The 14,193-nt window shown below is 40.6% G+C and overlaps 1 protein-coding gene across 1 annotated transcript in view; it reads left to right on the top strand.

The window, feature by feature from the left end:
- KIAA1598 (KIAA1598 ortholog) overlaps positions 1–14,193 on the top strand; it is a 55,608-nt gene that overhangs the window by 36,327 nt on the left and 5,088 nt on the right. The window contains exons 10-15 of the mRNA XM_010286505.1: positions 313–418; positions 2,132–2,214; positions 5,562–5,671; positions 6,320–6,373; positions 9,145–9,265; positions 10,197–10,380. Coding sequence (XP_010284807.1) covers positions 313–418; positions 2,132–2,214; positions 5,562–5,671; positions 6,320–6,373; positions 9,145–9,265; positions 10,197–10,380 — 658 coding nt within the window. The remainder of the gene's footprint in view (positions 1–312; positions 419–2,131; positions 2,215–5,561; positions 5,672–6,319; positions 6,374–9,144; positions 9,266–10,196; positions 10,381–14,193) is intronic.

Below are 14,193 nucleotides of genomic sequence, written 5' to 3'. Positions count from 1 at the left end.
CAGGAATGTGATAAACTTCCCTGCTCTGTCATTTTATATGAAGAATCCTGTATGAGGGATCCTGTCGTTTTAGTTTCAAAAGTAACTCAGGTTGGAGTTAACTGGTTTAATGAGAATCCTGTACATCTAGGACATTGTTCTTGGTAGAAAATGTTGCCAAAAATAGGACTTGATAGCAATTGCATGGTTTAGTCTTGTTGTTTGGTTTTTAGTTATTTAGTAGCTTTTTTTCTTAAACCATCAGAGTTGATTTTTAGAGCGGGTGTGAGAAACCAAGAACTCACTCTAGTTTGCCTTATTGCTCTTGCGCAGTTGATGAACTTCAAAAACGAATACAGCAGTCTGAAAATCCTGCACCACCTCCTCCACCGCCACCTCCTCCTCCTCTTCCTCCTCCCCCTCCTCCTAACCCTATACGGTAAGTGCTTAAATCAAGGGTCACGGCATTAATGCTTTGATGAAGCAGAATACATTGCATGAGCTTGCATCCAAGCAGGGAAAGTGTCTTTAAAGAAAAAACACTTTCTCCATCTGTCTTGGGCTCTTTACCAGCAGGACACACTCTACCCCACCTGCCAACAGACTAACACCCTGACCAATTTTGAACAGTGTCTGCCTTGCCAAGCCTAACAAATTGTCCAGACTGTGACTTTGGAGGAGGAGGGATACCTGTCTCCTCTAAATTTAGGAGATTTTTTTTCTATTCACCTGATAGCTGTAATTATAGACTTGTGAAGTGCTTGTCTGAATTTACTGCTAAGAAAACCCTTTTGAACCAAAGGATATATTGGATTAATATGTGCCTTCCTGTCGGATACTGGAGATGAAAATGCAGACTCCACTGAGTTCCCACAATTGCTTTCTTAAGTTAAAAAGAAAAAAAGGAGAACATAACAGAAAATCACCACCCTATCATCAAGCAGTTTTGGGCAAAATTATCAAAATTAAGCCTGATCCTTGCAAAGAACTGTAAAAGAGGCTGGGCATGACCATGACCATACCTGATGATGTATGAGGCATTAGACCCAAATTAATTAACTAAGCCCTAAAGTATGCCTAGTTAATTTTAGGAACTCAGCTAATCTTCATATTGGCTGCTTGGTTTTAAAAATAAATGGACTTTGATGACACTTTCTAACCTTCTGTAATAGAAATTATACAGGAGTATTGTTAACTGCTGTGTTAAATATATGAATAGAGATGATTACTAGGGAGAATTCATCCCTCTGTGCAACTTTGCTTTTAGAAGTCCAAACTAAGCATTTTCTGAACATTTGTGTTTGGTGTTTTGCTCCTTGTATGTCTGTTAACTCGTTTGTCATGCTTGATTCTTTCTCACTAGTGTGTAGCATGAATTAACTGTGTGTGGGTGTTGTGGGAGCATTTTTTTTGTTTTGTTTTGCCAATTTATGCCCTTTATTATTTGGAATGGATGACACTATTCATTTTAGTAGTAGCTAAATCAGAGTATTTCCTTCAGGCACTGTGAAGTATATATATGCATAGACGTGGTTTCAGAGCCTTGGCACTGGATGATCTTTTTTTCTGGGACAGATTTTTGATCCTGTGTGTCGGGGAGGTCACTCCACTCCGTGAGGAGCAATGTTCAATAGGGAGTGATAGGCCCCACTGACACATCAGATGCACATAGGACTTGGGATTTAAGATGAATAATTTCCTTGCCTGGACTTTTACGTTTTGACTATAGTGAAGGCATAATTATTTTGACACTGTAAAGAAGATTACAAACCTGGAGTTGGTGAGGAGATACCGATCACCATATTTAAGTGTCCTCTGGAGAATAATACTTCAACATCTACAGCTCTTCCTTCCTTTTATTTTCCAGAGCAGCTTCAATTTGTCATGTGTCACAATGAGACACTGTCTTTTAATATTCAGATCTTGGAGTGTTTTGATTTGTGGTTAATGTCTGTTAAAAAGTGCATTTTGATGGGAGGCATTGTGGGGGGTAATTCAGTACATACATTTGCATTCAGGAACTGTTAAATGAGTCTTTTGTAAGTAGCTGTATAATCAGGTATAAGCAAGCTGTTTGTGTCATGTTCAAGTTCATTCTAACAGTGTGTAATACAGGACAGAATGACAATCTGCAGTTTCATTTTCCCCAAAGGTCTCTCATGTCAATGATTCGCAAGAGATCCCACTCCAACACCAACGTGAGTAAGAAGGAGAAACCTCCTCAGCAGGAGTCAGGTAGGGCTCATCCTTTCTCAAGGCCTGTGGATTATTCACTGGATACTGCAGATGCAGTTAGTGAAGATGAACTGTGGGTACAGACAGTGATGCAAATGCTTATGATTGTCAACATGAACAACTGCTAGCCATGTCCCAGCATATTCATCTACCTTGCAGTCCAGAAATGTGATTGCAGCCCAGTCATATGTGCTCTGAGATAGGAAGTGGTATCTTTGGCATTGTAGCTTTGGTACTGCAGGCTTCCTTGAGATCCCAAGGAAATTCGCGTAGCCCTTGTAGCCATCTGTGCCCCCACAACTGAGCTGGTGATCAGCATCCCATTTATTTTTTCCAAATGGATCTTAGTATGAACAATGCTTGAGGCTGCAGATCAAAAACCTTAAGGGAAGAACTAGCACTTGCTGTAACTGAAAAAAAGTTCTGATCTTCCTGCTTCGGGCTCTCATGCTTATTAGATATGTCGCTGAGCTGATTTCATTCACTGATGTGGCAGAAAAAATTATTGTTCTTTTTATTCCCTTGGGGAGAGTGTGGTCATGTTTATTATAGGCTTCCAGAAGGACCTGACAAGATAAGCACTTAGCTTGGGTATGGTGATGTGCTGGGTGAGATGGGGAGAACAGGGTGGTTGGGTTTAGGCCCCATGCTGTTACAATGGCTCCGTGCAGCTTGTTGGCTCACACCCTGGCAGTCTGATACTGCCTGTAGCAATTGCACTAGAGCAGCATTGAGAGGTTCAACCTGTGCCTCTCTACACTGGAGACATTACAGCACGTAGCTGCAGCTACAGTATGTCCTGGGCTTTGCGCTTCCAGAGGTTATCTGGAAGAGGCAGAAGAACAAATCCAACACGCATTAAGCAGAGAGCAGGTTATACACAGGATAACAAAGGGAAGTTTCCAACTTGCAAATGGCTTCTTGTTTGTGATTTCTTCTGTCCAGAGCCTCTCCACAGAGCTAGTTTGATAAATGCTTCAGTTTTCATCCATCAATTCATATCTTATGAAATTACCACTCAGAGTTGACTGTAATGCTAATCCTTTAATAATACTGAAAACCTAAACCAAAACAGAATCTTGCACTAAGGTGGCTCTGCATGCGACGTAACAGCTGAAATTGCATTTTATTGTTGTTAATGGAAGCTGGAAACTTAGTAGGTTGAGAACAGGAATTAAGTACAGATTTACAAATGATCATGAGTGCCTGAAGAGTCAGAGCTAGTTAGACGAGCATTGCCAGTTAAATAACGAAGGTTTTTCTCACTGTTTGTCTCTTCCTTCTGAAAGAGTAGGATTTTGTTGCAGTGAATTGCTTAACTCATTTGCTGCCACTTAAACAAAGGAGGGGGCTGCAGAAGGGAACCTGGCTGAAATTACAGGATATAACTGTTAAACAAAAAAATCACTGTTAGCAGACTATAATGGTGTGTAAGCATGGCTGGATTGTTGGATGGGACCAACAGGCAGAAAGTGGGGGAAAGGAAGCGTTACCCCTCCCATTTTTCAGGTGAGGAACTGAGGAATGGTGTGACTCGGGCAGGTCCTTTGGGGGATCGTCTGGGTAAAATAATTGGAGAAGTGACCTTATACTGAGATCTCTGATGAAGAGTCAATCTTATCTTTCAGTAAAAGTTCAATTATGTTGCCTTCATTTATCAAGTTTCCTTACCTTGAAGCGTCCTAGATGTTTTGATTACACCTTTTTGTTGAGATTGTTACAGTGATTGCAGGAAATACTATGAAATTCACTATAAGTTCTTTACACCCCATTCTTCCATTATTTATTAGCAAACTTTAACAGTTCTGACCTTTCTTCAATCACATATAAACTGCTTCTTCTCTTAATAGTTGAGCTGTTCTTAAAATAAAAATAAAAAAAGGGGGAAAGTTCTTTCTTGATCTAGTTATCACACCCAACTTGAGGTTTGTTTTGACCCTTGTTAAGGACTTGGAATGAGTGGTTTCTATCCCATGCCACCAATTAAGCTTTTATATTTGAAACAGCCTGTTTGTGAAGTTAAAGCCTGACGTTAAATAGGCTTACTGCATTTCTATGAATCATCAATAGTACCCTGACAAGTGAGAGAGCGAAAATCTATTTTAAATTCCTGTTATATAAGGTAAAACGTTGCAGCTTTGAATAGCATCGACCATATTTCTCCATGCATTTTCTTTAAGTACTTTTCCCTCTCCCCCCTTTTTGGTATGGCACGTTAGGTGTCTTTTGTTACATTATACAGAACACTGATAAGCTAACAGGTATCGTTTAGGTTCATCACACAGCTTCCTGTTTCATCTGAGTATTTTACAGTCCTGATACTGAATATCTTGAAAAATCAGCTGTTTCCTTTCTTGGTATTTAAGTTTTGCCCTTTAACTTGATGCAGTGTTCTTTAAATGTGTGGGTTTAGTTCAGTCTGAGATGTTGGTGCATTGTTCCAGCAAGGTCCTTTATTAAACCCATGTGAAACAAGACGACCAAACATGTCTCCTATGAGGGGCTGCAGATAGGCCTCACCGTGGGGCATGATCAGCTTGTCCTGTGTCAGTGAAGCTGTGGAAATTTCTGCTGAGCCAGAGTGAAGAGACACAGTGGAAGTGGGGCTGTATACTTCAGTCCTCAGTGCTTCAGCCTATAGCACTGAGCTTTTGCAATTCCCAAACGGTTGTAGAAGCTTTGTGTTTTTCAGGATCTGGGCCCTGCTTCTGTCCAAACTTCTGCAGGCACTGTGGTTTGGCGTTTGTGAAGTCCATGGCTGGATCCTCAATGTGTGTAGATTGGCATTTCATCCTTGAAGAGCTTGTGACAGTTTAGCTGATAGCCCAGATAGCTAACAGCGCTGTATCCAGAAACTAGAATTCCCGATAACTAGAGATGAGGTTGCTGGTTTCTGCTACCATATAGATGTATGCAGCATAATGTAAAGTGCCTCTTTGTGGTGGCGAAAGTTAAGAATATTACAGTGGTCCCGTAAGAAAAGTCCGTTTGAACAGCCCACTTACGGGGAGAAAAGGGAGACATATACTCCCTATAGTACAGCATAAATATATAATTTATGCTTATCATTTACATTTTTAATAAAACTGAGAAGAAGCATGGATTTGGATAGAGCATGAGCAATATGCATCACACATACAGGCAGGAAGACCTACTGCATGGAGTATAACTAAATACATTGTATACGTAAATGCTGTTTCATCATTAAAACTAATTTATGATTATGGTAACTGGCTGTATATGGCAAGCGAGCTGTTTAGGAGGCTGTTTAACATGCTTTTTTTCTTTGTACTATTTCTCTGTAGTTTGTATCTGGAATGTGACATTCTCTTTGATTTTTGGAACAGGTGAAGAAGTTACGGATCTGAAGAGACAAGCTGTTGAAGAAATGATGGACAGAATTAAAAAGGGAGTTCATCTGAGACCAGTCAACCAGTCAAGCAGGCCTAAAACAAAGGTTTGGAATAAATAGCAGAGCAATAATATTAGCTAAGTACAGTAATTTACACTGAAAATAAATCTGGCTTTCTGTAAAACATTCAAAAGAATACATTTGCCTCACCCCATTTGCTTTGCTTGATTTTGAATAAAATTAATTAGAGCAGCATATATCTGAAGAACAGAAAAAGAAGTGAAGCCAACAGTAAGTAAATAGAAGCCCAGTTTCTTTGACACAGAGAGGAACTGAAAGCAAACATCTTGTAAACAAACAGCTACTGAGAAACAAAAAGCATGGAGAGAATAACTGAATTGGGTAAGGATCGAGAACTAGACAGCATTTAGCAGTATTTCTTCCATTTATGCAACACTTAGCACTAATATCTGAATGTGGCTACTATAAAATACTGCTTACTATCTTCACAAAAGCATAATTTTTCCTTATGTACGGGCTGTGATTCACTGTGTTAAGAGCTAAGACTCTTCCCTTCATCTGTATAAGAAAATAGATTGAATGTTAATCATGTGCCCATGAGAGGAGAGAGCAGAGGGACATTATACAACCGCACGCCTGTGCAGTAGGCCCTCATGCGATGACTGTCTTCAGGTACAAAGTCTGTCATGGTCCATTTCACGTGTTTTTTAACATGCATATGTTTGTTTACAGCCAGAAACACCAAAGCCCTCTGAAAGTGCAATGAAAGAATTAAAAGGGATTTTGGTAAGAAAACTTGTAGTTTATATTTCATTTTTTTCTTTTCGTTGAGCTGACAGGGCCTTCTGCACAAAATAGCTGACTGTTTGAAAGCCTTGCATTAGTGTTTTGGTTTGAAGCTGTGCAGCAGTCTTGGAGTGAATCCCTCAATTCTGCTTTTGACTTTGGTCCAACTGAAAGATTGGGTTTGGTCTTGCTAACAGAATTTATTTTGGAGAAAACTAGCCTGTTAACTCTGCTCCGGATTTGTATGTTTCTGCTACTAGAGGGGATGTTATGGTCTGCACCTGCCATAGATCCTTTGGAAACTCTCCCAGTGGGGATGTGGAGGGAGGGAGAGGCAGCTGAATAAACCTGGTCCAAAGTAAAGCCCCGAACCATATATGGTAGATGTAGGGTTCTCATCATCAACTGCTCTGAACTCCTGCTCTCTCCTGAGGCACCAAATTTCTTGTTAACGTAGATATAGCCCAAGTAGAGTGAGAGGTTTCTAGTCTGTCTACATTTATAGGTAGAAGAATTGATTCTGAATAGCTGTCCACATACCCATTCACCACTACATAAAAACATTAGCCTTGTGTTTGCTCCTGCTAAGAGCAATCTGCTATTGGCTGCTGGTCTGTCCTTTACTCCTATATTGCGTTGCTTATTTAACTGGTTGTTTCTTTTGCACAAGTGCTAAAATTGTATCAGTCAGAAGGAGCTGTAGTACTTGCTCTCTGATTTCTGTGACCCTGAAGCTTTTAAAGTTGAAGTGCAACTTTGGCATATCAGGTGAAATTTTGCCTTTGTAAGGTGAAAAATGGTGAAATTCTATCCCTATCAAAGCAAAATGCTTCAAATACACTCCACAGAAGGTAAGGCTTATCATTCTAATCATCCATGATAGCACCTCAACAGCCTTTATAAAAATAACTTCAGTATTGCGTTGACTGATGCAAGACAGTACAGCAAAGAGTGTAGCCACAGCATGTGCTGTGATGTAAAAACCATGAGTGTGGCACCAATGACATGTTAAACATACTGTTCTCTGGCCACATGAAAGCGGGGAAAGAAGGGAGGAAATTATCTAGAGAGCCCCCAGACCTTAATTCCAAGCTCTAATTAGAGGGACACATAACTAAATGAGGAGGTAAATAGAAGAGGAATAAAATGCAACACAGAGATTGTGTTTTAAATGGAACTCTGTAAGTATGTGAATGGTTTGCTGTGGTGTGCTGTTTGGATCAGTGAGGGTTGGATTCAGCGATCCTGCCGAATTTTCATTTTCAAATGAAAATAGCTATTTTGTTTCTCCGACACTGTGTCACTGACATCAGGGGAGACTTGATTATGTACTTCAGAGGGAGCAGAAAGAAACCTGTGGTCACCATACGTCCGTATCTAGCTTGTTGCTTTTGAGCCCTTCAGGATATTTGCAGTACGAGACAAACTATATAAAAACCAATTCCAGTTTATTCTTGAGACCAATCATTATGCACAGTCAGACAACAAACATGGGGGTGGGATGTGATAGAGTAAACATTTGTTGTTACTATGCTAATTATGCATTTCATGTAGACCTCCATGTAATTGTTACAAACAAAACACATTTATGTTCTGTGAATTGCAGAGTTTGAGTGACTCCATTGCGCAAGTTGCTTTTGTATACTCATTAATAGTGTACCTGCTCAGTTAAATTTCAAATAGTCGCCAAAGAAAATATTTTAACTTTTGAGTGCAGGTGAAGAATTAGTAGCTGAAAGTAGTGCAGCTTTTGCAACTTGCAATGCCATTTTTTTTTAAATTTGCTATTTCTGCTCAGAAGTTACGTGCTTTTCAACCAAAGATGTTGACAGTATGTTATTTATGCTCCAGATAGATGCTATACCACACGCTTCGGAAGGCTGAATAAATGGGATTCCAAAAGATGGCAAGACTCAGAGTGAGAATGAAATAGCACATGGGTCCCAAATTTTCAGTTGCATTATGAACATTTTGGGGAAATTTGACAGTCAAGTGTGTGCTGATTTAGTAACTGACTCTTGTCAGTTGGGAAATGAATGCAGTACGCACTATGTGCATGTTAAAATGTGGGCAATTCTGTGAGGTTTCAGGCTTTGATCAAAGCCCTTTTTTTAAATTTCTTTAAGACAAGTGCTGCTGGATTTGCAGGTTAGCTGACACAAAATACTAACCTTGGCATAAGGCAAGCATGGATTTCTATTTTTGTATGTGTAAAAAGATGTTTCAACTTGAGGTCTAATCCTGTGTGTAAGAGAAACCATGAAGTATGTGGACATAGGCTTAGGTTTATGCCAGATCATCTAGATTATTTGATATAATAACAGGCTGCAGTTGCAGCTAGTACATACTGACTTCCGCAGATATGTCTGCACACCAGGATGCAGTGACACAGGACCATGCTAAAATATAAAATATGTTGGAGCGGTAAAATATGGATCTTTAGCTTTTTGCTAATAGAAATTAATTATGGGCATGATAACGCTCTAGCAGTTTTTTAAGATCCTTTACGAAGATGGAGGAAGTTGGCAGTTCCCTGCAAACATCAGAGTTTGTTCATTAGTGAACCACAGCATCCCTACATCGTGAAATCCGAGTAAGGGGAGGAGTGGTGAGGCAAGCTCCAGCTGTTGTACTAAAGAGGGCTTCACACACTGGTCCAGAACTGCAGTTGCTTTTCTGCTGCTTAAAAGGTTCTCATGTTGTGTATATGGGATGTTTGGCAAGGCATAATATATCCTCAGAGAGCTTTTCATGCCTGCTTCTTGCTGTAGGACACATTGAACAAATCCACTAGTTCCCGAAGCTTAAAGTCCCTTGAAACAGACAGCAGTGAAACAGAGCTGGAACGAGTTCTGCGCCGCCGCAAGGTGACCACTGACCAGGACAGCGGCAGTAAGTGGCTGGACTCTCTCATAGTCCTCTTCTCTCCCTGCATTAGACTCTAGAAGCTTTACTTTCTCTTCGAGACCATTTCCATTTCAGTCATTACGGAGAACTCTGCTTACTTCTACAGTGACTCACTTCCCCGCCGCACTTGTCGCTTTTCATCCCCATTTTCTCCAAGAGATGCCTCTGTCAGGATTTTCTGCACACACAGCCATATATGTACACACAGGTTCCTCTCTCCTGCATGGAGCTCAGATATTGTTACTGGGGCAATAGCCTACTGTGAAAATACTTTTGAAAGTAATGGTAACCAGAGGAATGAGGATTTAGGACTAATGTTTTGAATTAACCTCTTCTGCAGAGCAAGGGTCTGCAGTTTTTAAGCTATACTTCACTATCATCATCTGTAAGAAACCGTTGATGTTCTGCCTGGTCAGAAACACAGCCTGTGCAAGTGTAAGTCCGTGCCATTGTCGATGCAGAAGTGGCTGATTTTAATGTCACTGTATGGTTTTAGCTTGAACTTTGTGGTAGTCAGTTCACTGGCTACTCAGTATGAGGACAGCTTTTTTGTTGTTTGGCTGTCTCTCACTCCAGCTGCACGTCAGGCTGGGAAAGCACTGGCAAGTTCTGAGTTGGTACAAGTGAGTTGCCTACTGTGTGTGGGCAGCAGGACTTGCCATCCCAGGAGGCAAGGGGATTGAGTGCACCACTGTGTCGATTTGGCAAGCCCTGCTTGTGGTGCAAGAAAGGGTTAATCTTGGCAGGGAGAGCAGAAGCTGCAAATACGGTATTTTGATACTCTCTGTGCACTGGATGCTGTTTTTAAAAGTCCATTTGGATTTCTGCAGCTAGCTTGAATTCTGCTGTGTTTATGTGTTGTTTCTAGACCAGTCAATCCGGATAACAGAAGCATTACACTTTCTTTGGGTTTTAGGTCCCACTGGAATCTTGGCCACATCAGAATCAAAATCTCTGCCTGTGCTGGGTTTGGGAGCCAGTGCCGCACAAGCAGCATTGAACAAGAAAGAACTGGAGACGGAATTCAGTTCCAAAGTACCCGACTCAGGTCCTGTCTCTAACCAGCTTAAGGGTGTCACAGGCTCCAAGCCTACGTTACAGTAAGTAGAATATGGATTTCTAGATATATTTTAGTACCTGATCTGTTTAGCTGGTGCATTTTGAAAGCGATTTAATATCAATTTTGGTTAACAGGATAGATGTGCAGTCTGTAGCTGTTTACCACTGACTCCTCAAATAATTTCCAGTCTCAGATGGAGGTAGAAATTGAATTCTTTGTAAGAAGTTCTTTTCTTGTAAAACCTGTGAACATTCTTTAAAAAATTCATCTTCTCTGAAAACAAACAAACAACTGAAGAGTTTTTGAGGAATAGCAAGGTTGAGGGTTTTTTCCATATCCTGAAGAGAAGAGGGATGATAGTTACATAGTTAACTCTTCATTTAAACAAAAAGGTACTTCTAGCACAATATTTTAAAAAATAGAATCACTTAAAAAACAGTAAGTCATAGTGGTCTGTATGTAGGTGTGCAGGCCAGTTTTTGTTGGGCCAAAACAAGTCCTGACTATTATTCTTAAATGCTTGTTGGTAAAAATTCTGAATTCCCTTGAAATCGCAAGATTAAGATTCTAAAAAAAAAAAAAGAAAAAAGAAAAAATAAAAGATACAGCTAGTCCTGCATTTGCACAGATGGGCTGAAGAATCTTTTGTCACAACAGATTGAAGACCCAAGGTGCCAGTTAAGCATCAAAGAGTTAAACCCGCTTCAGAAATACTTATTTCAGGCAAATCCCATGGCGGATTGGTTTGTTTTACAACAATACTAAGCTCCTTTTGAAATTAGGCTGTGTACTTACTTCAGTCCCCTTGCCAGGTTGTTTGTCAGTTTGTCACTTCAAGAAAAGGAAATAGATGAGACAGATCAGGTCAGCAGAATATTATAATCATGACTAATTAAACCTCTGATTTCCTGTTTTATCAGTTAAAAAATACCACCGGTAGCAATTCAAGCAAGTCTCCATTGCTTAGTTCAAAGGAGTAAGTCATGACAAATGAGCTGGAAATTCAGTTTGCATCTATTTTTATGAACTGATATTTACTTCACTCTCCTGCAGGTACTTTTATCATTTATTTTTGAATGGATAAAGAGCCCCATTTCCTTTTGTGCCCTACATTTTTATTTAATACGCATTGAGTTTTAAAAGCGGAATGCCTTTTCCAATCATATGTATTTTCCCCTTTTATTTCATTTAAGTATCCTTAGAAGAAAGGTGATCTTCATTTTAATCAGAAAAATGAAGATTTGTTCAACAGTTAATTTGACATGAATAATGCCATTGCATTTTCTTGAACTGCTACCTTGACAGAAAGGTGAGGTTGTTCCTGAAAAATACTGTATTTGTAGTTTGTGAATTTCTACAATTTTGAACAGATAACCTTAATCAGAAAATACAGCAACTCCTACCACCTTTTGCCTACCTTTTATTCCACGAAACTAAGTGGAAATTGCATTTACAAGAAAGGAAATGAAATAATTGCAGGCCCCAAGGTCTCGCAGAATGCGTGGTGAATTGACAGTGAAAAGGATCTTGTGTTGACAGTCACGGTTGTTATGTGTTATAAAAGCATATGTGAAGCTCAATTTATTTCTCAGCTTGCCTATTCAGTGACATCCTAAAAGACACATTTCACTTCAATTTATCTGTTTAAAGCATTAAAACAAATGTGATGGGCCAGAGTCCTTAGTAGTGCAGGGCTTCTTTGCATGTAAACCTGCTTAATTGGAAAGGCTCGTTGCTGAGGATGGTTTTCCAGCGAGAGAGAAGGTGCTGGGGCTCTTACACTCTTCGGCCACTGGGCTGGCAGGGAGGAGCAGAAATAACCTAGATGCTTCATCCCATGTGGAATTACTTTTTTTTCCTGGGTACTGTTTACAGCAAAGGTTAGTAGAAGCAGCCTCCAGGCGCCGAGGTGTGTTAAGTGCTGTTTTGAAACAGGGCTCATTTGAAGCAGACATCAGAAGGAAGTTCATTTGCCTAATATGTCTGACAACTTGCCTCAATTAGGCAGTTTTCTGGGCTTCCCTGAATACATCTATACTAGCAGTTTCATTTGGATCAGCAGAGCACCTTTGAAGCAAATCTCCCTATTGTCCTCATTTGCTGTGCTCTAATTTGTATCCTGGAGTGGTCTTGGTGCATAAACTGGATCCCTGGATTCATTGGATGAGGGAAACTAAACCAGAAGACGTGATCCAGCTTTTAATGCCTGGCCCGGGGACCACCCGAGAGCTAGTTCAGGAATAACCCCCCTGAAACGTGTGTTACGAGGACATCGGTCTGAAGCACAGGCTGTTCCCCTCCACACATCTGCTCCTGTTGCGCTGCAGTTTCCTAAAGTAGACTGTGTTAACTAAACAAACAGTGTGCTGCTTTGACCAGATACCCTAAATGGCAAAGGTGTACCAAAGATTTATGGTGGCTCCTCTTCTCCTTATTCATACCTGGGGTAAAAGGATGCAGCTGACTCATCGTTTGCAATTCCTTGAAATCTTGACAAAAGTGTAACCTGCTTCAACTGTTTGCAGCAGCCAAGCAAAGCTTTTATAGCACAGTGAAGGATTGCAGGTCTCATAATTACCAGGTGTCTCTTGCAGTGCAGTGGTTTTTGTTTTTGTTTTTTCACTTAGCTTTTAATGTACAGTTGCCTATAGGAAACCTTAGGGATAGTTGCTGCACCATCCATTCACTAAGGCTTGTAAGCTGAAGGAGGAGGTAATACTTCCAGACATTTAAATGCAAACAGCCCTATTCATCATTCTTTATTCAGGTTGAGTAACAGTTGAGCACATCCGTTCTTATGGAGAAAGAAGGTCGCGCCTTTGAAAAAGACCCAGACTTGGAAATATACCTGTGAACAATACGTAGACAGAAGTCAGCTCACTGAGGAAAATCCTGGATCCTCCCTGCCCCCGAGTCAGTGACAGCCTAACCTAAATACTGGCGGGGTAAGGAGTGTCAGTCTTTGGTTGAAGTAGGACTCTAAGATGGTTGCTCCCGTGTAACCAAGGTGTTACCGGAGCACTGGCCTCCAGCTGAATCAGCTGGGCCACTCCTGGGCGTTGCCAAAGGAGAGACTGTGGAAAAGGGGCGTAACATCAGCAAATACAGGTTGATTCTGAAATTTCCCTGTAATCAAACTAAGTGGTGATAGCTCAGAGAAACTAATTCAGAAGAAAATTTTGGGTTTCGAACCACTAGGTGAGGTGTTATTTCAGTGCAGGGGATTGTTAGAAGAAGGGTCTGAAGCCATTAAGCAGATGATTTGGAATGTGTGAAGTTTTGCTAAGGTGGTGCTGAGGGGGAAGACAGCAATGATGTGTGTCCTATAGAGAAATTGAGGCCTTAACTTCAGTATTAAGGTAGCTTCCTCTGCAGATCTCTTCCCAAATGTTTAACCCAGTGTGAGTGTAATTCTGTGACAATTGCTTAGAAGAGAATAGGTGACAATTTAGTTCCCTTGGGAGCAAAGAGAGTTCCCGTGACTCCCCGCGGTGTGCAGACACAGAAGGGAAAGGTGTGTCTGGCTCTGTTCCTGGGTTTTGGGGGATTTCTTTTTTTTTCCCAGCACTTTGTACACATTTTGTTTCTGGGCAGCAGAGTTCTCCACTAACTGAGTGAACTACAGAGAGGGTTAGTCTTAATCTGATGATTTTATACAATTAAAGGATTTGTTCTCCTTCTCCTGGCTGTAATCTTAGTACCCCTGAATCATCTACCAGCTCTGCAGGAAGCAGCTCAGCCTCAGCTAGACAGAACTGCAAAGGTTTTCCAGTGCAGCTTGAATGTGAGCAATTTAGTTGGAACAACAAATGAAGAAAACAATGGGATGTTCTGAAAGTTTGAGGTCTTCTCA

This window comes from Phaethon lepturus, unplaced genomic scaffold, assembly GCF_000687285.1.
Source record: "Phaethon lepturus isolate BGI_N335 unplaced genomic scaffold, ASM68728v1 scaffold29864, whole genome shotgun sequence".
Lineage (NCBI taxonomy): Eukaryota > Metazoa > Chordata > Aves > Phaethontiformes > Phaethontidae > Phaethon > Phaethon lepturus.
The sequence above is the reverse complement of the archived record's forward strand: the minus strand, read 5'-3'. Positions and strand labels throughout refer to the sequence as shown.